General features: G+C 40.7%; 4 protein-coding genes across 6 annotated transcripts; 2 read left to right on the plus strand and 2 right to left on the minus strand.

Annotated features, from left to right (window-relative positions):
* The first annotated feature begins 1456 nt into the window (after nucleotides 1-1456).
* Nucleotides 1457-8193, plus strand: LOC116250440 (carboxyl-terminal-processing peptidase 2, chloroplastic-like). Of its 2 annotated transcripts, none has more exons than XM_031624060.2 (13): nucleotides 1457-2060; nucleotides 3422-3776; nucleotides 4086-4274; nucleotides 4679-4761; nucleotides 4934-5142; nucleotides 5729-5800; nucleotides 5901-6019; nucleotides 6202-6277; nucleotides 6356-6397; nucleotides 7134-7242; nucleotides 7329-7426; nucleotides 7601-7694; nucleotides 7772-8193. In XM_031624060.2, exons 1-13 carry the CDS (start codon nucleotides 1959-1961, stop codon nucleotides 7895-7897), a joined length of 1674 nt encoding a protein of 557 aa, XP_031479920.1. In that variant the 5' UTR covers nucleotides 1457-1958; the 3' UTR covers nucleotides 7898-8193. The 2 variants fall into 2 exon arrangements, with proteins under 2 accessions (XP_031479920.1, XP_031479923.1); XM_031624063.2 differs by having other exon boundaries at nucleotides 1459-2060; nucleotides 4086-4235.
* Nucleotides 8173-12716, minus strand: LOC116246443 (uncharacterized). Its single transcript, XM_031618321.2, has 8 exons — nucleotides 12706-12716; nucleotides 12363-12480; nucleotides 11168-11287; nucleotides 10534-10657; nucleotides 10088-10264; nucleotides 9190-9749; nucleotides 8790-9067; nucleotides 8173-8612 (listed from the first exon to the last, which is right to left on the minus strand). Exons 1-8 carry the CDS (start codon nucleotides 12714-12716, stop codon nucleotides 8351-8353), a joined length of 1650 nt encoding a protein of 549 aa, XP_031474181.1. The 3' UTR covers nucleotides 8173-8350.
* LOC116250449 (protein WHAT'S THIS FACTOR 1 homolog, chloroplastic) lies at nucleotides 12106-14701 on the minus strand. Its single transcript, XM_031624074.2, has 2 exons — nucleotides 12706-14701; nucleotides 12106-12449 (listed from the first exon to the last, which is right to left on the minus strand). Exon 1 carries the CDS (start codon nucleotides 14169-14171, stop codon nucleotides 12930-12932), a length of 1242 nt encoding a protein of 413 aa, XP_031479934.1. The 5' UTR covers nucleotides 14172-14701; the 3' UTR covers nucleotides 12106-12449; nucleotides 12706-12929.
* Nucleotides 14702-16552: 1851 nt separating this feature from the next.
* LOC116246461 (uncharacterized) lies at nucleotides 16553-22366 on the plus strand. Of its 2 annotated transcripts, none has more exons than XM_031618352.2 (10): nucleotides 16553-16923; nucleotides 17343-17540; nucleotides 17640-17751; nucleotides 18084-18196; nucleotides 18730-18798; nucleotides 19270-19385; nucleotides 19471-19525; nucleotides 19664-19784; nucleotides 21919-22061; nucleotides 22151-22366. In XM_031618352.2, exons 2-10 carry the CDS (start codon nucleotides 17406-17408, stop codon nucleotides 22250-22252), a joined length of 966 nt encoding a protein of 321 aa, XP_031474212.1. In that variant the 5' UTR covers nucleotides 16553-16923; nucleotides 17343-17405; the 3' UTR covers nucleotides 22253-22366. The 2 variants fall into 2 exon arrangements, with proteins under 2 accessions (XP_031474212.1, XP_031474213.1); XM_031618353.2 differs by having other exon boundaries at nucleotides 16553-16862.
* The last annotated feature ends 600 nt before the right edge of the window (nucleotides 22367-22966 follow it).

Raw genomic sequence — 22966 nt, forward strand, 5'->3', positions numbered from 1 at the left:
TCAACTCGTTCCGCAACGAATTTGATTCCAACTCTAAACTACTAAAAATTAACGCCATTCACTTATTAATCTCTTTATAAGTCCCTTAAGATTTTTTACAATCTTACATACAAAACTAAACTTTTCAATGTAAAGCCTTCAGATCGACCCTCCCCCCAATTCCCTAGGATCGACACTCATGCGAGGTGTTCGATCATCCAATGCAAGTAGCTTCCATACTCTCAAATGGTAAAAGCCACCTCTTCTTGAGGCAACATTCTGCAGAGCAGAGAGGGCTTGTGCACTCTATAAATGCTTGCAGTACTGAAATGGTCGACGAGAAATTTCATGGGACGTAAGAATAAAACGGAGATCAGATTACATCTCTTGTTCCCCAACTACAGGATCCTTTTATCAAGCTACGCAATGTGCTTGCAGTCAGTAAACTATCAGTTTTGATGGTGGACCAAAAAAAATTTGGCTAAGGAGAACTGATTCAAAAATTCTTAGATCGCTCAAATATATGGTAAAATCATCGAGGGGCCCCATTAATTTAATGATTAAAGGGCACTAAAATATAACAAAGTCAAATAGATGAAGCTAACTAATATATGAATAAGAATATTTTTGTGGAACCGTAAGCCCCACAGTGCCCACATATGGCTCCGTCCCTGAATTTTGTACTAAATCGAGCGTTCATTCGGTGTAATGTGTGTTGTACTCCAACTTTGTGGTTGGCTCAGAAATGACGACTTAATTCTCTCAAGTGAATCAACCAACTTATTCTGTCCTTTTTGTCAAACATTAAAATGCTAAAAGTTTTGGCTCTAGTGAATAAATTGTTTTCGAAATAATGAGAATAAAGGATGGATGCAGCATGAGACACTATGGCGGTAGAACTCCTGGCAAAATAAAAAGATTAAGTTAAACATGTACCCATCAATTAAGCCTAGTTTATCTCCTATTAGATCCATGAGAAGTACGTCTTAAATTTTTCAAATGTGTGACTTGCAAATGAAAGGAGACCTTTCTTTTTCTTTTTCTTTTCCCTTTTCAGTGTTTATGGTCTTCTTGTGACAATGTACGAAATGCATACGAATGGGAAGACAAGGTGTTCAGTTGCAAGTTAAGGTTCAATACTTTTTACAAACCCACTCTTAGAAAAAAATGAAGACCCAATCGACTTCGAATAGGACGATTCTTGAAGGGCCACACATCCGCCTCACGTCATATCCACTAGTCATCGGCGAAAACCTTTCTCATATTGATAAATTAACATCATCCAGTGTTTGGTACCGTCTCAGAGATCCACCTGGCTTGGTGTTTTTTTATCATTATGCAACGACCCGTATCTGTGTTTTTTGTTATTAGAAAAGAAAAAAATTGGAAGATGAACCTTGAGTTTTTATTTGCTCAATTTAATCTTACAATTCTACAATCTTAATTAATGCTTGGGTCGGTAATGAGTTTTACTCTGAGAACTTGTTAGATTCATAATCGTTTCAAATCACAGCCAAGTCTTCCCTATCCTGGAGATGTCCTCATCTTTACCGTCATCCGTATCCCGTTTCCGATCTCAGATCCGAGCACCTTAAAAACCATGGTTTTTCTTTTCTAGTGTCGTGTTTGATGCTGATTTTCCTCGCTCCCTTGCGTTGAGCGGTTCTCTCCCCTGCACCCGCAGCCACGAACGACGCCGTCGACAGAGTCGTCGCCGACAGTGCCACCAGTATGAGCGATCCTCCTCCAGCACAGGCGCTGTGGCCACTTTACGCTTGAACGTTTTGGGGGAAAACTGACAACCATTTTCCTAAGGGATGAGTAGTTTCTAACACCAACGAGTCTCTTTCGGCATCCCGACACCTGCTTTCTTGAGATGCAACTTTAGTAGAAACGCTTATTTCCGGCACCTGGGTAGCGTGGATTATGTCCTTATATTTATACGGTGGAAGTGCATTGCTAATTGAACCCAAAGAGAGATGGCCACTGTGCACTCCTTGTCCGTGTGGTCTTTAATTGATGCGCCCTCTTATCATCCATGTGCGTGTCTTCATCGACCGCTTTCTCTGAAGAAAACGCAGGTCTGGCCCTCTGGTTCTCATACATAATTGCATGCCTCTTATTTTATCACTCTGTTGACGTTCTGTCCTAGAGTTGGTAACTAAGACCCACAAAAGGCGTTTGTGCGGACGTTACAATTTGCCAGCAGATCGTTCTCGTTTTATTGTGTTGGGGGATGATTGGTACTTTGCTTTGCTTTCTGAACCTGACTTTGACATAAAAAGACTGCGAACCACTAAGGACATTTGATGTGTTAGTGTGGCTTTCTGAATTTTCGGTCTGAAAAAATGGGAATTGAATTTGGAGATGACGTTCTGTTATTTTGGTATTGGACATAAGGAAGAACCAAGGCTCGAAGCGTGTGGAAATATTTATCCACCTACTTGTCAAACCAAAGAAAAGATGATTTTAATTTAATTCATAGGATGTTGAAAATTCCAGTTCTCATGATTCTGTGTCAGCAATACATGTCGCCCATTCTGCCCTTTACATATAATGCATCACATACTACTGAGGATATGGTTCAATGAGATGATGGCACTGATTAAGTAGACCTTTGAAGGACCGATTTACTAATGCGCAGTATAAAACGTTTTGAAGAGGAATAGGGACACACCAGTCCTAAGTCCTTGTGGAAGTAGCGAAAGACCCTAGAGGCCCTCCCCAACCCCAGGAGGTATGCCCCGCTTTGGCCTTTGCAGGAGGCAGAAAATTTATGATCAAGTAATATTGTGGAACCGGCAAGTCACTTTATATAAGATGTAAATGGATAAGGAAGAACTCCGACCCCAGGTTGGGAGCATTTTGGTGGTTAAGTATGCTAACAAAAAGTCAGTAACTTTGGTGGTCCTTACCTTCTCCATGGAATTTTTTTTTCTCTTTTCCATGATTGAAACACCTATGGTAGAAAGTCTTTGTTTCTTTTATCTAATCAGGAGAGGGATGCCACAAGTGCTTAGTGAACAGCTGGTTGTATTGTTGTTAAGGTGTTAAAAAGTTTTTGTACGAGAATCCATGTGTTTCTCGTTCATGAATAGGTGGTCTCATTTTTGACATTCATCCCTCATAAATTCTTTTTCGATGAGAAAGAATTTGTACCATTTCCAACTTTAGGTGGATGCTATTTATGTTCGACAGAACACAGTTTAGTTCTTTCAATAATTTTTCTCTGCCTGCCAAATGCATGGTAATGCCTTATTACCTTAATTTGTTTCATTGAACTATGTATAAAGCTAATCATTTTGTGACCAATCAGAAATATTGCGCGTTTTAGCTTTTCCTGCAGTTATAATTCAATTTGGATCATGAGATGTTTCTGTACTTTCCTGAAAACAACTAGTTTCTCTACTAGTGCCTCACTTTTTTTTTTCTCCCAATGTAGGCATTTCAGTCGATGAGGATCAGGAAAACCTGTCATGAGTGGAGCCATTTTCTGTGTCTAAGTAGTGACAGGGCTTCTAGATGGAAAACTGCAGAGCTGATTATGTATACTAAGAAGTCTTTAGTAAACAGTTCAATGTTTCAGTATTTGAAGAAGATACAAAGGACTTTGTTGATGTACTGCAAACCCTCATTTTACCATCACATTTTGAAGTTCCAAGAGCGTGTGGCTGGTTTCCCAGAACTAAAGAGATGGAAGAATTTCAGATACCACATGCACTACCTTATGGTTCGGTCATTTGTTGGAGTGCTCATTATTTTATCTGTTTCGGTTGCTGTCAGTAACAATCCATCATGTGCGTTCCCCTTTCTTTGGATTTGATTTTGACTGCTGATGTGTTGGATTGCAACTTTGATAACACTTCTCATGGTTGTGTCTGACTCCGACATATCCATGGGAAGTATTCCTTTTCATCTATATATCTTTTGTTTGCAGAACTTTCTACTTCTATAATCATATGCCAAATTCCCTTCAGTTGTTTGAGCACCATATAAACAGAAGCTCTCAAATGTGTATTGCTTTTTAATTTGTCTTGACTCTTGAGCCATGTGTGATATGTATAATCTAGTTTGATCTTTTACGTGATTTTTGTAATTTAATACAGACGCAGTGACTGAGGAGAATCTGTTGTTTTTGGAGGCATGGAGGACTATTGATCGTGCCTATTATGACAAAACTTTCAATGGAACTGGATGGTTTCGGTACCGTGAAAAAGCACTTCGAGAAGAGCCAATGAATACACGAGAAGAGACATGTACACATTTCCATATGTACAAATACACTTTTTATGTTGGTAGGATGGGATTGGGGTGATTCATCTGTCTACCTGTTGATGCATAATGTCAAGCAATTGAAACTATAGTTTATGCTTGTTGCGTCCTCTTAGTTGTATCTTCTTCTTCTCTTTTTCTCTCTTTTCTTTTCTACAATATTAGGAATAAAAGCTAATGTCTAGTGTGGGTGAGGTCATGGCTGTCAGATGAGTAACAATCCTCCAAGCGAGTTTACTCCATCTTTCTGTCTGGCAATTGAGGAGTAATGTCACTAACCTTTGCTTAATTGACTGTCAATTTAGTCTCCCAGATGAAACAAATAATTCATCTTGTGAATTCCCTAACTGGTTTAGTCTATTTACTTACGTCATTAATGAGTATCAGTTCTTCTAATGCACATGACTGAAGAATGAGTTCCTTGCAGATACTGCAATAAAGAAGATGATTAGAGAATTGGATGATCCCTTCACTCGATTCCTAGAACCTGAAAAGTTCAAGAGCTTGCGGGTATGAGCCTATTCCTTCTCCCTGTTTATGTCCAGTAATTTTTTGTTTGTGCATTAACTTTTTCACAAGAATGTACTCAAGGTTATCCTATTTTTCATGCAACCACTTTGTCATGCAATAGCGTGTCAACTTTTTTCTACAGGACTGACTGACTTGTTTACCTTGAAGGCAGTCTGGCACTCAAGGAGCTCTTACAGGCGTGGGTTTGTCCATTGGCTACCCTAAAGAAACAAAGGAACCATCTACTGGACTTGTGGTTATCTCAGCTACACCTGGTGGACCTGCAAATAGAGCAGGTATTCTGCCTGGAGATATTATTCTAGCAATTGATAATAAAAGCACCACCAGCATGGGATTATATGATGCGGCTGATCACCTTCAGTAAGTTTTCAATTAACTATACACATTTGGTTCTCATAGCTGGATTCACACTGCAAACTTGCAGTTACAGCAAGGAGTTCATCTTTAACATCTTGTATGTCTTTTAACAATTAGTATCCCTTCAGTATAAAGGGAAATTCTTCTAATCTGTTCTCCGATCAATTGATGAGGAATACATTCGTGTCAAATTTCCTTGGACGTTTGTGATTTCGTCCTGTTTGTTGGGTTATGTGATGATGATTGATGATGATACTTCAAACTTGTTGATATACTTCTTGTTTGCTTATAAGTGTTGCTTAATGTTTCCTGGACGACTCTTTCTATGAAGACTGAAGACGGAAACTACAGAAATTATGCATATTTGAACCTCTGAATGATGGTAGTTATGAAATTTCTATGGGTTACATCTGGCCAAAGCAATGCATGTAAAGAGCTACTGAAAATTCTTTTGACATGCAAGACAAAAAATTTAACTCTTTGCTGTTCAATGCTATAATACCAGGGGCAATTTTGATCATTATTAGCACATGTTTTTTCCAACCCATTTGGGTTTCCTCTTTTCCTGACTGATGTCTTAAATGTTTAGAGGGCCAGAGGGAAGTCTAGTGGAATTAACAATTCGTAGTAGTCCATCTGAAGAAAAGAATATATCACTTAAGTAAGTCCCACTACCATCATTTTCTATATTTCGTGCTTCGTGCTAACACTATATTGGTTTGTGCTCTGAACAACAATCACGTACTTTTTCTGTTCTGAAGGCGAGAGAAGGTTAAGTTTAGCCCAGTAACGTCAAGGATGTGTGAAGTTTCAAGTTTGGGAAAGGAGCGCAAGAAAATTGGATATATCAAGCTTACATCATTTAACCAAAATGCCTCCGGTAAGCAAGTAGGTTGGCAGCTGCCAGTTCTGATTGAGTGAGTGGTGCATTTTTCTCCTGTTTATAAAATGTTAAATGCATGAATCTGCAAGTGCATGGGATTATTTATTTTTTTGAGAAGTTTGAAATAAAATTTTCTTATTTTCTTTGTTTGTTCATTGAGTTGGATGTTTGGCTTGCAGGAGCTGTGAAGGACGCTATTGAAAGTTTGAGAAAAAATAACGTAGATGCCTTTGTCCTTGACCTTCGAAATAATAGGTGAATGGAAATATATTAAGTGCAGTTGTTTGTCTCTGTGTAAGTTCTGGTCTTACGTCATGTTCAAATTTCATGCAGTGGTGGTCTATTCCCTGAAGGAATTGAGGTTGCAAAGATCTGGTACGCCACTTAAAAAGTACACTTGTGTACCGACTTTTTTCATGGTTTAGCTTTCATAAATATGCCGGTGTATGCTAAAGCCCATTTCCTTTGCCCTTCCAGTTCCAACAACCCCACTCAGCAGAACGATCACACCCCTACCCCCATATGCCAGAAAAAAGGAAAAAGAAAAGGGACAAGAGTCTTCCTTCCCGATGTTATCTGTACCTGTTCCAACATATTCATCCCTGTGTTACACCTAGTCGTTCTTTTGTAGACGTGGTTAGATTTGGCGACACAATCTGTCTTTTTTACAATAAATGGTAGAGATTTCCTTTGAAAGTCCGAAGGGAGTAACTTAGCTGGGATTTAATACTGGCAATTTTCAGACAAGATAAACCTATTTTGCTGCCAATGGAATCACGGTTAGCTGAGAAGTGAAAATGATGGTTCATGTGCAAATGTTAGAGATAAATTCATCAGTGACAATTAGGAAGGATGAGTTTGTAAATTGCGCGTTAGCTAGAAACAAATCGGAGAAGCCTCCCACAAGAAAGAAAGTTATGCTTATCCATACACTTGTTGCACATGTTGCATGCTTTCAGACTCCAAAATAATATCACGTCTCCTTGAGACATTTATGCCTGCAAAAGCCTTCTTTCGATACATTCTTCTCTTTCCTGACATTTTGCCCTACTTCGCTGTTTTCTTTATAACGTGCTTCTAAAAGGTTTTTTGTTGTGTCGTTTTCTTTTAGGATGCAAAAAGGTGTCATTGTCTATATCTGTGATAGCCGAGGTGTGAGGGACATGTACGAAGCTGATGCAAACAATGCGATAGCAACATCAGAGCCCTTAGCGGTGTTGGTAAAGCATTTCCAAACTCATATAACGAATGTGTGTGTATGCACATGTGCAAAGAAATTTTTCTCTTACTGTCTTCGCTTGTTCAGGTGAACAGAGGAACTGCAAGTGCGAGTGAGATACTTGCTGGAGCCCTAAAGGACAACAACCGTGCAGTATTGTACGGAGAACCGACGTTTGGGAAGGGGTATGTTCCTCTCTTTCATATATGTTAATAGCCTACCCTTAATGCATCAACCAACTGAAAAGTCCTTTAGTCCATACTTGACACATGAGAGTTAGACCTCAGGATCCAGCTCCTTGAAATGCTGAGCCCTGATCAATTTGCTAAGTTTGGTTACTGAGTATGTATGCTTTACAGAAAAATCCAATCAGTCTTCGAACTATCTGATGGATCTGGGTTGGCTGTTACTGTTGCTCGTTACGAGACCCCTTCTCATATTGATATTGACAAGGTTCGTTGCCGCTATTCACTAAAAGCCCTCTATTTTGGGTTCCTAGTAAGATGTAATGGTTTCTCCTTTTTTTTAAGGTTGGCGTGATCCCCGATCACCCCCTCCCAGCAACGTTTCCTCTGGACGAAGACCAAGTGTGCAGCTGCATCGACGCCACCACTTCCTCTTGCAGCCTTGACAGAGCCAAGTTGTTCTCCAAGTGACTCGACCTCTTGAATCCTCCTCTTCTCGTCCTGTTCTTGGGTTTCATCAACAGAGGCACACTAGCCACCTTCATTTTCTGACCGTCTCCACAGCACCCGATTTAGTATATATTTCATATTTTGTGGAAATATTTTGGTTTCCATTCCATTCTTTTGTGGAAATATGTTTGTTTCCGAGGAACCATACTCGGGGTAATACTTGGTTGTGCTGGTTTAATCTGCCCACACCTGTAATTGTCTCTCCCACAATTGTGACCAATATATTTCACCTGATATGAGCTATTTTTACTCGGTCATTGCTTTTACAAATGAAAGTTACAGGATCAACATGACTTGTTCTGGAATTCAGAAGCACAAAATATTTGCTGGTTCTGTTCCATCACGCTTTTTAAGTTGCTCCATTAGAACGCCGCTCCCCTGCGCCCGCACACACACACCCACACACGGAGTTCCTTACACTTCCAAGTGTCCACATGAATTGGCCGAGATGCTTACGTGAATGTCAAGTGGTGGATGCTGACAGGGGCACAGATGCTCAGGGGTCCGTCGGCCCACATCCACTCCGCGAGGAGCGAGTTTGTTGCTGCAGTTGGGTTGTATAAGTCCCACCAAACTCGTGTTTCGCGGTCGCTGCACACCGTCCCATCTCTCCTGCACCCCAGCCTGCCTCCATACGGCCCCACCCCACAGCACGCGTTTTTGACGTTCGAGAATCCTGAAACACAAACAGCGATGATGATGAGCATTGAGAAACGCGGCAGAAAGTTTGGCATCGACAGTGCTTGGACTATCAAAACCAAGGTCCGGAACGTGAACGAAGTCACGATCCGGTGCTCCTTATATTTAAGTTCGTGACGGTGTTCTGGTAAGCAAATGCAGTCACCTACCGAACCTTCGGGGCTCGCGAATGATGTTCATGATGCCTTGGTAGACATCGCAGAAAAGAATCTTCGATCCAGGCAGCTCGTCCTGCAACTTGGCGATCTCTGATGAAAGCAGCACGTTGAACTCGAGGACCTGTTTGTTCACGTCGTCAACACAGGCTCCTTCCATGAGGCTGCTGCTGATACCACCCGAAGAATTGTAGCGCTCCCACAGAAGCCTCGGGGTGCAACCAAGTGGCGGGATCCCCGCACATATAATCTTCCTTACATCTGCGCCATACAGATCCTACAACAATGGCGTCCATTTTTCGTGCTTGTTAGAAGAGTTGAGTATCAGAATTGCTGCTCTGCTAGAACCCGGGCCTGAGCCTACATCGCTCCGAATTTCATACGTGAGAGAGAGATTACCTTGATGACGCGGGACATCTGACGGACGAGAAAGCGGGCGAAGGCCGTGCTTGCGAATTTTCGCTGCACGCCAGAGACGTTGGGCAGAAAGAGGCGGAGGTAGTCGTTGGCGCCGGCGGAGATGTAGAAGAGCGACCGCGAGGCCAGCTCCCTTGCGCGATCCTGCCCGTAGCTTATCTGCAGCAGCTGCATCGCCTCCAACGCCTGGCGCAGCTGCGTGTTCACTCCCTGGAGACTAAACCTCTCAGAGTACAGCAGCCCCGCCGTCAACGACCCGAAGTTCAGGCCGCTGATGACGCCCTCGGTTGTCCTGTTCATGCCGTAAAAAGGCGGTACACGTGGCAACCCGAGCTTCTCGGCTGCATTACAAACAAAAAAAAATACATAAACAGGGCATGGTGATGTACTTAAGACGCGAGGCGGAGGTGCAGTCTCCGTGGGGCATATATGCCCACGGAACCTACGTTTGTTAAAATTGAAATTATGATTAACTTGTGTCCAATATAATAAAAATAGCCCTACGAGATCAGGGTTATTAATTGAAAATTTGTCAAAAATGTGTTAACCGTGTAGTTATTGGTATAGTTAGTGTTCCACGAAAATTTTCTTTTGGTTTCGCCCCTGCTATTGTGGTAATTTCAACCGGAATGGCCGGAGCGGCGACCCTCTGAATCCTTGCTTCAAGGGGCGGCGCAGGGAAATGGGACAAGAGAAATCCATTATGCGGAAAATTATTCTTTCAAACAAGACAGGTTTTCTCGGTGATGGCCGGATAGGATATTCGCAATGATGATCTCACGGCACGTACAGTTCAATCTTTATAAAGACTCTGTTCGCTTTTCTAATTCGACCATATGATGAAAATCGATCCACAGAAAAGAAGACGACGACTACTTACAGAGGATATCCGGGACGAGCGGCGTGTCAGCATTCGCACAAAGGGAGGAGGTGGCGTTGGTCTGTAGGAACGGCAAGAGGAAGACGTTATCCCCGCAATTCACGGACGAGTCCCCGATGATGAAGAGGCCGGTGACCGCCGAACCGCTGGCGACGGGGTACACGTCGAGGAAGGAGACTGCAAGGAAGAAGAGAAGGGAGGTTGGAATTCTTGATTGCGGTGAAAGGTTTTCTTGGCACGCGGACATTTCTTTCTCCGGGAAATACTCCCGCTGCCCACGCTTCGGCCAGTTTAAAACTCTTTTATCAGGTGTTCTGCCCTTTGTTACATGTAAAAATTCTCCCCAAGAAAGACGTCTTCTTTTTCCCAATTGACAAAGAGATCCCCAGATTGCCCTGCCCCATGGTGTGTTCATTCCGGTGCTTCACATGCTCTGCTACAAACACCTGTGTATGTGTTGACCCGAGTCATAGATGATAGAGCTAAGGAAGCTCCTCCTCGTAAGGCCGAGCTGTTCTCATTTCCGATCGTGCAATGATCTCTAAGGCGACTAAGATCGTGTGAAGATCCCTGTCAAGTGTCCACAGAGTAATCAGATGACATGTAGAGAAAAATATGTCCCGCTAAAATGGATGCATCTTACCTTTGCTTGCAAGAACTAGAGGTGAAAATAATACAGAATTAGGATGAGAATGGAAATGAAAATGGGCACTTCAGATCCAGGGAACGAAAATGCAGGAGTGTGGGGGCAGGAATGAGGTTCAAAGGGATCGAGAAGAGAGAGAAACTCTTCGTTCTGAGGGTTACTAGGCGGATGCGATGAGCCAGGTACGAGTCTGGATTCGTCTTCCATATCTCTCTTTCGAGTTTTGGAACGATGGATGCCTTGCTGGATTAGTGGGGGCTCGTTATGCTACTGCAGCCTAATATGCACATTTTTCTAAATTATTCAAAGAGCCTAATATGCAGCATTTTCAGGATGACATGAGAAATCATTACGCTTTTTTTCTTCCGATTTGCCACATTCCTGCAGACTCAAAGGGCCGCCATGGATGTTGGGGAAGCAGTTGGTGCAACGACCTTCTCTAGCAATGGTGGAGACAGAAGGTCAGTCGGGGCCATTTCCTCCACCATTCCAACACATCTGAATAGATGCACGTTTACCATTGCCCTGTTACGGTGAGATGCTCTTTCCCTTGCCTACCAAAAACATGTGTTAAATCATCCACAACAGACCAACAGGCACCCAATGCAGGATCATAGCTTCCTTAGGGATGTGTGCCGGGAAACTTTCTGGAGGGATGTTGGGGAGCTTACCTAAGCGCCGAGGAGTAAGAAGCAACACGAAAGCAGATTTGAAATGACAAGAGATACCATTCAAGCCTTCTTATTAAAGACGGAATTTTTTTTCTTCTGTCGTCAAGAAAAGTGTCTCACTCAACAAAAAGACAGCAGGAGAGAACATTCGTTCCGAAATTTTGAACACAAAATTTTGTTGTTCATATCAAGGAACATTCTTGAGGAGAACACTTCAAAATTAAACTCTTACACGATTCCTTCGAAAATTTGAGCGGTCGCATAGTGCTACAGGAGATCCTCGGAATGGGTTAAGAAACATCACAACTAATCTTGTTTCACGACTAATCTCAATAACTTGACATATTATTTCATACATTGTTACTAGTCATCTGAGATGGGTGAGGCAAGCCGTTCTCTTTCAAGACGTTTCCACTCTCACCCTGTTTGGTTGGAGGGAAAGGGATAAAGAAGCAGATTTGTCAATAAGCGTTGTAGTTTCGAACTTAAAGTGACTTTTCAAGGTTTTAAGAACAATCAACTATATTTTTCTATCAAAATGGATGTTGGATCCTCTAGTCTAAATGTATCATTGCCAGATATGTCTTCCAAAATTGGTGGCCATGACACTCGTGAAGACACCATCAATCATACGGCCGTTTGTTACTTGCAGAGGGCAAGCATCAAACTGTGATTTAAGTTTTCATCTCACAAGTCACAAGTACCAGAAGCACTCAAGAACAGTTAGCCATCTTACTGCTTTCATTGAAGGTTTTCTACAAATAGCAGGTTCCAAGACAGGCAATCTTCAAATAACTAGCATCAATATAAACTTAGCCCCTTACTCACTGCTGCGCCACTCGCAGGTCTATACTAATAAACAGCCTTGACTCGCCAGTGGCAATGTGAACATTAAGGACCTGCATGCTTCCAAGTCAAGTGATCAATCTCTCATATCCTCACTACATTTCACATAGACCATCCAAAATCCAATCTCGTGCGATGCCACTAACAGAGCCCACAGCAAAGCAACCAGCAACACCGACACCGAGAACGACACTGCAAGCTTCCAAATCAAGATAACAGATTTACCAGGGCTAGAAGATATCAATACAAAAAATCATAACTAACAGAAGAATATTAGAAGAAATTTATGAACTTCTAATCAATAGGTAAAATCATCTAGAATATATAAGATATCTATAGGCAAGAACCGAGAACAGCGAGAACAGGTAGATGTCAGCAGCAGTAGCAGACCTGGATGCTGAATCACGAAAAAATTACTAGAACTGTGAGATATATACTTGTATCAAATCACTAACCTTATAGCCATTGTCCTTCTATACAGCCGCATTACTCTTTTGCTTTTGGTGGTGGAGAGAAGAAGAAGAAGAAGGGGCACATACAACCAAAGCTAATGGCTTTACATCCGAGACTGTCCAATGGATTCCTGTTATAGCACATGGAAGTGCCCATTTTCATTTTGGACATACTGCTTATACAACCATATTATAGCCAACTTCATAGTCGTGGACATAGAATCACTTCATTGGCATTCTTGGAAACCATCCTCTGCAGATCCCTCCTCCCAATCCTGGCCACCTGCATTACTATTGGCTGCCTGTTCCATTTCCCGTTGGACTGATTCTCGTCTTAGTCTTTCTGTTTCCAACGATTCGCGATGCCCTTCGTCCAGCATTTCCATAAACTTATCCTTTATCTCGTGCAAAGGATCCTTGTCGATCAATTCACTGTTCTTATATGCTTCCCTCAGCACAGCAGTCTTGATACCTTCCTTGAGCGACATGTAGAAAATTCCCGAGTGCCTAGTAAAGATATTAGGAAAGGCATTGGAAAATCTGTACTCTTCACAGAATTTCCCCAAGATTGGAACCGGAACCCTTCGCAGCAGTGAAAGAGAAAGAAGTTCATGGAACACACCAACCGTCCTCTTCTCCATCTCTGGTGAAGCTTGATCCAAATGGGTAGCATCAGAATAAGGGGATATATAAGGAAGCTCCATCCAATCCCTCACCCATTCTCGCATCTCCTTCTTAAGAAAGAACCCTGGAGGGAGATGTACATTGAAAGCCGGCCTCATTCGAATGCCCGTAAGCCGGGATTCCTCCTCCGCCCTTAATTCGATCACAGACTTGGCAAACTCCGGCCTCCAAGAAACCAGCTCCAGAAACGATTTCCCTTCGCCCGGACAACCTACCAATCTGAACAACTCAGGGTACTTGGGGATCAAACTGCACAAGAAATCGTCCGGGAATCCGAATTCCCTCTTGACATGAACCAGCTTATCGGCACTGACCACTTTGTGCTTCGACATCATTAATAATTTGCTCAATTTCGCGACAACGAGCGGTTCGTTCTCCGCTCTGATCCTTTTCTCGTCGTCGATAAACTGACGAAGACGGGGGCCAACTCTGAGAAAGGGGACGAGCTCAGATTTAGGCTTTATTCGATCTGGGTAGATCTCGAATAGCCCAGGGTAGCGGTTGAGGAAGGTTTTCACTTTAACGGTGAGCCGCAACCTTTCTCTTCTCTTCTCCAAGTACTTTATGGGGATTACCTGGCCAGGTTCGTTGAGCACCTCCTTGACGACTCTGGAGCAGAGGCGCCATCTCTTATCTTTCTCAATGGCCTCGTCTATATGGGTGTCCTTGCGCCACACGACCTTGAGGCTGGAAATGAGACGGCATTGATTGAAGCCAGAAGGGTTCGAGAGAGAGATCCTTCGGAAGCTCGAAAGTTCGGATTTCACTATTGGCGGCAACGGCATCTCGCATTTCAGAAATATGGGGCGACCGGAGAAATGGCAAATCAATATGCTTTGCTCAAGATGGAAGACGAAAGGATAGTTTGACCCGAAGCCTGTTGAAGATCAGGAGGCAGTGACAGATCAAGAAGATCCCAAAAGTGGACTGTAGAAAAGAGAATAACGAAATTTAACGAAGATGGCAGCAGAATTGTCAATTGTAGCTCAAGAAAGGAGTGCCCAAGGCGGCCGAATTGGAAATGGGTTAAACTAGAGAAGGTGGTATTCTGGACGCAGGGTTCTCCGTCTTCTTAAAACCCTAACCAAAATCTGTCTGAGCTTCGCCCAATCGGCAAAAATTAATACTCACAGTTACAAGAGAGCTCGCGTTCTTCCCTTAAAATTCCGCCTCGCTCTTTTCGATTCATAATCTTAAGATTAGATTTCCTGCTGGAGCTTCGTGTATTATTTTCAAAAGCGTTCGAGCAACGGATCGTTCTCCTGACTGTCAAGTCCGGTTGGTTCTCCAATCGATCATACAGATCGGTGCTATCTGATCGAATTTTAATGTAAAAGCATTGAACATCGAGGTCCCAAAGGGCTTCAACCGAACTCAGGATTTATATTTTCTGAGATCAAATTTTAAGTACGACTAGCTCTTAAAACCGGATAATTGCATTCCCTCAAGCTTGAAATGCAATGGGGTTTCACATCCATTTCGTAATCAAATTTAGATTTAAAGTTGTAAAATTCATGCCCTCTCTGAATAAATATCTGATTACCAAGGTGTTGTAATTTTTTCTACCGCACCCTGACCAATATTGTTAAATGCGATGACCTCTTATCACGAGGCGAGCCATAGGCCCCAAGGTGTAAAAGCATAAGCTTCATGATCAAAATTATGAAATATAAATATCCACAAAAAATATGACAAAAACTTAAAAGCTCTTATTGCAGAATTACTAATATTACCCAAAAAAAATTGTGAGCAACTTGCAATTTAAACTTGTTCTTCACTATGTTTGCTGACCAATCATTCATTAAAAACAACAGAAAGAAGTTGCCAACATGCGTACTTTCAATTGTATAAAACTTCAAGTTACAGTTTAAAAAAAAACAGTCACAATAACAGAATATCTATGTATAAATTCAGACATCGATGCTTCTTAAACTAACAAATATTAGATATCTAAATTTTTTATTATGATCTATAAGATCACTAGGAAAGTAAAAATGCAACAGAAAACTGTACGCTAAAGCAAGGATCACTAGTAAACCATAAATTGTCGACTCCTTTACTTGAGCCCTATTCTCATATGCCATTTAGAGGTCTTATATAATCTAATTAACACTTTTTACCACATGTGAGAACGATTCATAAATTGTTTAAAATGCGACACATTGAACCTAGTCTGTTGCATATGTGACAGACAATAGGCAAAGAAAAATATGTCTTAAATCTACAGGCACCAACGAATTGGGCTAACACAAAGAGTTAGAGAGAGAAAGGACCCCAATCAAATGTTTAAATAGGACAAACAATATCATCATAAGCTTCAGGAGGGAGAGAATGTAGACAGAGATCAAAGTGAGGACCCCAAATCAAATATTTCGACCAGAGCACTACTCTCTCATGTTAAATTGCTTTTAAACGGTCTGTTTCTTATTTCCTCATTAAAACAAGCTGATCTTTTATTAAGACTTTCAAGATATATTTTATATAAATTAAAATGTTTGGTTTTTTGGGTAAATTCATTAAAACTTATAATTAATTAATTTACGTTTTAAGTTCTCATCAGTGAAGAAGGGGAGGAGAGAGAGAGAAAGGGTAGCTATCCTTATTTTGTAAAGTTATTTACAAGCTATTATTATTATAAATGTCCAAAAGACCTTAGTAAGAAAGCTGGTTCTGATCAAGATTGCCCTTGCTTTTACTTTTATAATATTTATTATTTATAATATAGGTGTTAAAACATGTTAAATTTCCGCAGCCCAATAAAACAAAAACAGGAGGAGTAGCCCAAGATAAAGAAGGAAGGCACAGCTCGCCACCGATCGACTGAGACGACCCCAGGGGGACTCAACTCAGTTTAACGAATTCATGGTTTTAACCCGTATTTTTATTTTTATTTTTTAAATAAGAACCGTATAGATAGTCCATAAAATTAATTCCGTTAAACTAGAAAACAAAATGTTTTAGCTAAAAAGGAGGAGGAAGAGTAATAATAGATGGAAGATAATATGGAAAAAAATTTTACACTACCTTTTGAAGCCAATAAAAGTTTACTTTTAAGTATGTACAATACAGTTCTCATGAAAAGCTAACTACATCACAAAAACGGTTTGTTTTTAAGTAAAATGTCGGCCTAAACATGTATTTGAGCCGAACCGACCGGGCCTTACGGGAACACTACCAGATTCGAAGTCTTGGTTTGCGAAGGATGGTGCGTTGCCGATTCTCGCCGTCCTACGCCGACATCCCTTGCCAGCGAAGTCAAGTACCAAAAGAAGGAAGAAGGAAGGGGGAAACTCTCCAATAACGTGTTTTCCCGGGAAAATTCACGAGTCAAAGAAATTTTTATCTCCACTTTAGGTAGAAGCGATCAAAGGTCTTCGGTCAGGCCTGCATATGCCTCTCCGCTGTTTCGTTCATCTTCTTCCCTTGGTGATCTTGGGAAGGTTCACTTGCGTGGAAGAAATCTTGCTCAAGCATTTGTGAGTGAAATTGGTTTTTGATTTCGGAGTCTTGGGTGCAAGTGATACATCCAATACATTAGTAAGATTTTATCTGCAATTGTTCGATTTGGTTTTAGTATTTTTTTTCCTTCTTTTGATTGTCTTTTTGCTTATGTTCGTGTCGGCTTTTTGGGTAAAAGTTCACCATCAGAAGTCGGAACGCCCCTCAGAATTTGGTTAGTTTTTTCCGGGAATAGTTGGAGTTGGATCGTGGGAATTGGGCAGTGAATGAAGTTCAATGCTGATCGTTATATGAGCTGTAGTGGAGATTGAACCGGGGTGGGATCTAGGTTTTGGACGGAAACTGAAGGGGCCTTTCATGAAAATAATGAGAGGACCTTCTAATTTATCTGAAGAGATTTATAAGTTGTTCTGTGGTTATTGTGGAATTTGCCAATGGTTACACATGGAATTCCTATGTTCTCATGAGAAAGAATGGCTTGCTTTCTCCTTTTTCAGGTGCAACCGGTGAGCGGATATTGCAGTTCAGAAGTGATTGAGTGCCCCTGCTGGTCCTGTGCCATGACTCCAGGAACTTTAAGGAGGCGACTGCACCATGGTGATGTCGATGGAAAGAAACGCGAACATGTTGAGGCAGATGCACTAGACTTCCTAAGTGAGCCGTTGCTTGGGAGTGCACGCGAAGTCGCTAGCCTTGTAATAATTGCTTCTGAACAACTTGATGTCTTTGTTCAATTGGCTGCATTGGGCCCAAATTGAGGAAACCTGGTTTTTGGCGTGGTTTCTCACTTTCAGAAAGATGATTACGAAAGCGACGAGGATACTTTGGATGAGAAGAAAAGAAAGGAAAAACTGCATTGGGCGCACCTATTCTCACAGTTGATAACCCACTGGGCTCAGTTTTTGGGTAATGATTTATTCATTTGATAATTTGTTATTGGCAGAGTGGTACTTGAAATTCTTCTGCCTCTGGGGGTTAACTTTGCGAAAATGAACGGAAAAGAAGAATGTTTCTGTCCGATTACCGGTGACTCAACAACGTATACCGACGCTTGTGCAAACGCAAATATAGAAATCTCGTTTAAGTAAACTGAGCTTAAATGAGGGTCTGCTAGTCATTCCTCCTTCTCAAAGTTGTTATGGATGCGCTGCCATTAGTTCTGCTTGTAAAATAGGTGTATCTGTTTATTCTAAATTGCGGTCGGTTGTAATTGCTGATGGACAACCTCTTATTTGCAGCAAATATTGTTATAGGCTCTGGAACTATCATTGGGCGGCTCCTACCTCTTCCCCTTATCAATAGCTTTGGAAGTGAGAAGAAAAACCGTCCAGTTTTTGTGAGTCCTTTGCAGGTGATCACCACTGCTTCATCTTCTGTAAGATAGAAACACATATCTGCAAAAAAAAAGTAATGCTTCTACATGTATGCACTATACTTAATTCAGCACTTAAGTTGGAAGTTTTCTACCTTTGAAATGATAGTAGTCTATACGAATATGAGTTTTTTCATCCCTGCTGTAACTGTAATGCTAACCAGTTAACATGCCCTAGGTCTTAATTCTTTTTCATCTTAAGTGTGCATTGTAAGGCTTTAGAATAAATTATCTGTTAGCATTTCACTACTATACGTTCATTTATGAGCAATCTGTTTACTTGCAAACCATAAATCTTGCTCACCTAATTTTTGTATTTATGTGTTCCACTTTCCTTTTTGTCATTTGGTTATTATCATTTAATATAGGAAGAATGATCCCTCTAAAGCTCTTGTTCCAGGTTTCTGCATTTATTCTCATGGTTTCTATTAAATTTTTTAGTTCTCATGCATATATATGGTCTTTTTCTGTGAAATTGAGATTATTGCATCTTTTGTTCCACAATCTTGCAGGAAGAGAGGCTGAGATTATTGCAGCAGAGGATGGGAGTTCCTTTTGATGGTTCTCGTCTAGATCACCAAGTATGGCTTAACCTGCAAGTGTTCATTTACTCTATCACGTCACCTGGTTAGCTAACTTTGCTTCTGTTTAATATGGGGATGTGTTTGTCTGTTCCGGCTGTCTTTTCCTGCCTTTATTTTATCAATTTGTTTGGCTTCCCTTCTTCTTTTATAGTTTAGATTGGAAATTGCTAGTTGGTTCTTTCTTTTTTTCCTTTTCCTTGAAAATTCTAATGGGAGTGCTCAAAATTTCCAGATGTGTTTTATTTGTGAATTTCAGAACGTAAGATTTCCTTATAATGCAAGGAACAACTCCCTACAATTTTTTTCTTCTTTTTCCTTTCTGGCGTACCAAGTGTCTCCTTAATTTCAAAAATATGCTTGTTTACTGGATTTTACATTTAAACCCTTCAAAATATAAGTTCCCATCAAACTCGTTCTGGTTTTTCTTTTCCTAATATATGCCTGATGAAATACGTGCCTTTTTACTAGGATGCCCTCAAGCAGCTTTGGAGGCTGGCTTACCCCAGCAGAGAACTTCCATCACTTAAATCAGAAGTGTGGAAAGAGATGGGTTGGCAAGGCTCTGATCCATCAACTGACTTCAGGTATAATAGTTATGAAGTAAAAGCAAATGACCTTTAAGTACCTCTTGTTAGTGAGTTCAATTTATAATTTTGTTGACATTTCTAGGGGTGGAGGCTATATATCACTGGAGAACTTGATTTTCTTTGCACAGAAGTATCCGGTATGTTTGGCAATCTTTTGAAGGTTTCTGATTTCAGATTTTTCATCTGCAATAATGGTATGACCAACAGGTAACAGGAAAATATGATGTGTATATAAGCTGATAAGGAAGCTCATGCTTTATTTTTCCTGTTTCAAGGACTCGTTCCAGAATCTGTTGCATAAAAAAGAAGGAAGAAGGTCTGACTGGGAGTATCCATTTGCTGTGGCAGGGGTAAATGTATCTTTTATGTTGGTGCAAATGTTGGACCTGCAGTCAGGTATAGTATCTATTGATGATCTAATGATGCTTATTGGCTATTTGTTGCATGGTTTTCATTTGGTAAATTGTTTGTTGTAAACTGTTCCTTCAGGAGCTTACAGCAACTGATCTCTGCTGCTGTTTATGACCAGAATAGACTTGGAATGAGCAATGAAAAAGTAAAATATTGCTATCCTGTATAGAGTTGGATCAATGGCCTGCAACTTGCAATTTATAATTTAGGAGACCCAGAAAAATTCCCAAGTTATTCTGTATGAACAAAATATATTCATAGGGTATGTTCTGCTGCAGATGTCCCTATGAAATGTATGCTATTTTACACAGTTTTTCATCTCCTTTTCCTAAATCACTGCAACTGCAAGAGCTCAAGACAGACTTCTGACATCCACAAGTCACATGATGCTTGATGACATGGTAAACCTGTGAATGGGACTAAAACTGGCTGCTTAATGGATCAGGAATCAGCAAGTTGACCAGCAACAGCAATTTATCTGGGTTGGGTCGTAAATTTTTATAGTGTGCTTTTGCTGCAAAATGGTGAAAAAGTTGAAATAATAAGTGACCATTTAGCAAATACACTCAAACAACTATAGTTTACAAATGCAACTACAAATGATAACTAATAAACGACACAGATAAGATTTATTTATTTTTAGCAAACTATTATAGTTTATTTCTTAGTGACAGTGGATAACAGTTAGAATGGGTGCTGAATGAAACACTCCCGAATTGGGTGATTGTGAACCAATTTAGCCAATCCGAAACTGAGTCCTCTATGATTTGGCTGCACTTGGTCAGTAGACTCGTGACCCACAGTCCCTTGGCACTTCTGGTTGACTAATGTGATTTCCAAGTCAATCCTCTGGGTTTTCTAACTATGTTTGATGAGCATAGTTAAAACTGCATCTAAGTTGCTAATGTCATTCCAACTTAGGTTTATTTTACTTTCTAGTTTTTTTATTTCAAAGATTTTTTTTCCTTTGCATTTGTAAGTATTATGGTCTTGCCATGAACTAATAACTTTTCCAACTTAGGCTTATTTTATGTTCTAGTTTTTTATTTCAAAAGTTACTTTGTTTCCTTGGTTTACCATTTATATGACCATGTTGTTGCCTTGAACTGATAACTTGTAATCGTGTGATAAGAGTTATAGATGACGTTGTTTTATGTCGTTCAACTTTTGACCATATTGCATACAACACTGACCCTGGCAATAGTACATCAACACCTTAAATTTTGGAAGTAATCACAAACACGTGCGTCAGCCTGTTCCCTTTGATAAAATCAACCAGTGGTTTGACTTGATAAAATGCCAGTGTTAGCTTCAGCATTTTTCTTTTCTAATTGTGTTCAGTTTACCCATTTATTTATCCTTTTCCATGATCAATCAACATCCACCTGTCCTCCTGACACCCATCAAGTCCCTGCTCATCTACTTCTTCCATGCATTCATCTCTCAAACAACTGGCTATTCATTACCCCTTGCCCACCTAGTTTGTGTTGATCTAAGTGTCAGCTTTCTGTCAAATGGCTGCTTTTCTTCTCTTTGAGTCAATCAAAGCCTAACAACAGACAGCCAGCAAGTAATTAAGCTTTCTTGGAAAGAACCATGAGCGCCCCTATGAATTAGTTGTTTACTATGAAGCTTTTTTCTCCTTGAAAAGATAAGTCATTGTTTATTTCTATAAGTTATTAGTATGATTTAGCTTCTAGTCCTGCTGAATTGAAGAGATGAATAAGTGCAGCAATGCAACGAGTTTAGACATCGCCGTCTTTTTTCTCATGGATTTCACTTCAGAGTGAGTGAAAATACCCAAGTATTTGATTGACCTAGGGAATGAAGTAAATTCAGGTAAGTTAACAAAAATCGGTGGTTGTTGGACCTAAAACATGAAACGTTAGGTTATGTAATATTGATAAAAGTCGGCTGGCTACTGATATTTCGTTGCTAACATGGAGAAAAACGTTTTGTGAAACTTTTGACCTCTTGAGCCAGTTTTGGACAGCAAAGGAAATTCTTCCTGCCAAGGAAATATCATGCTTTTGATTTGGAGATGTATTATTTGAGATGTTGGTTTGAAATTTAAATCTTAATTTTCTTTAGTTACATTGTGTCGTAAAATTTCTTGTAGGACCACCGACTTCTATAGTGGCGGCCAACTTTGCACGCCTACTTGCAGAAGATGAGATGGCATTTGACAACCTCTTTTGTGTAGCGTTTATGATGCTGGATGCCCAATGGCTTGCTAAACGTGCTTCATATATGGAGTTCAATGTAAAATTAATGGTCCTCGTTCCTTCGTCATGAATTTATCTCCTTTTCCTTTTCCTGAATAACCTGGACTTGTTTTTTAACTTTTCTAGGAGGTGCTAAAATCAACAAGGACGCAGTTAGAACGTGAGCTTTCTCTAGATGACGTTTACAGCGTAAGGGATCTGCCTGCATACAATCTCTTACGTCGATAGCCAGACATGATCTATGAGATTAGAGTTCGTTACCTGTAATGTTATGCAAATGTATTCTTTTCTTATGTTCATTAAATACAAAAAAATTCTGGAATAAGTCTAGTTCAACTAAAAGATGCCCCTTTTGCATAATATTTTCCAACTAAGTTCATCTCCCTGATCTTTCGTGATTATAGCTTTACTTCCAAAGTTAGCCTGATGCGTTCATCGTGCTGGATTTGCTTGTCGAAAATGGGTATATAAACACCTTCTGCCGATGTACCTGGCAGTCAGTGTGGGAACCAAGAGCTAAGAGGAAGTCTCCATCTATTCTAGAAGAGATTTGAGTTATGAACAACAAGTACTTCAAGGCTACTCTTTTTCTTCTTCCAACACTTGGCTGCCTTTGTTCACATTTCAAGGACAAGGTCTCATCATAGCTAACTGCTGCCATCATTGATGTCGGCAGAGGTGAGAAGGCTTTGGGCCTCTTTTTTTAAACGTGGGTTGTTAAACTCGCTCACCCGAAAAAGGTCTGACCGGGACAGCAAGTCTTCCAACAAATCTTGGTCCTTGTGGTTAATCGCAATCCATAGCACCACACTGTTGGAATGTCCAGCATGAACCACCTGTTATTTGTATTTTTGAACTGCCTATCCGTTCGACGGTTTAGGTTGGAGGAGGGCTGCACAAGCCCCCAGCTGGTGTCTAGGTGTAGGGTGGGCACTACCCATC

The sequence above is a fragment of the Nymphaea colorata genome, chromosome 1 (assembly GCF_008831285.2).
Source record: "Nymphaea colorata isolate Beijing-Zhang1983 chromosome 1, ASM883128v2, whole genome shotgun sequence".
Taxonomy (NCBI): Eukaryota; Viridiplantae; Streptophyta; class Magnoliopsida; order Nymphaeales; family Nymphaeaceae; genus Nymphaea; species Nymphaea colorata.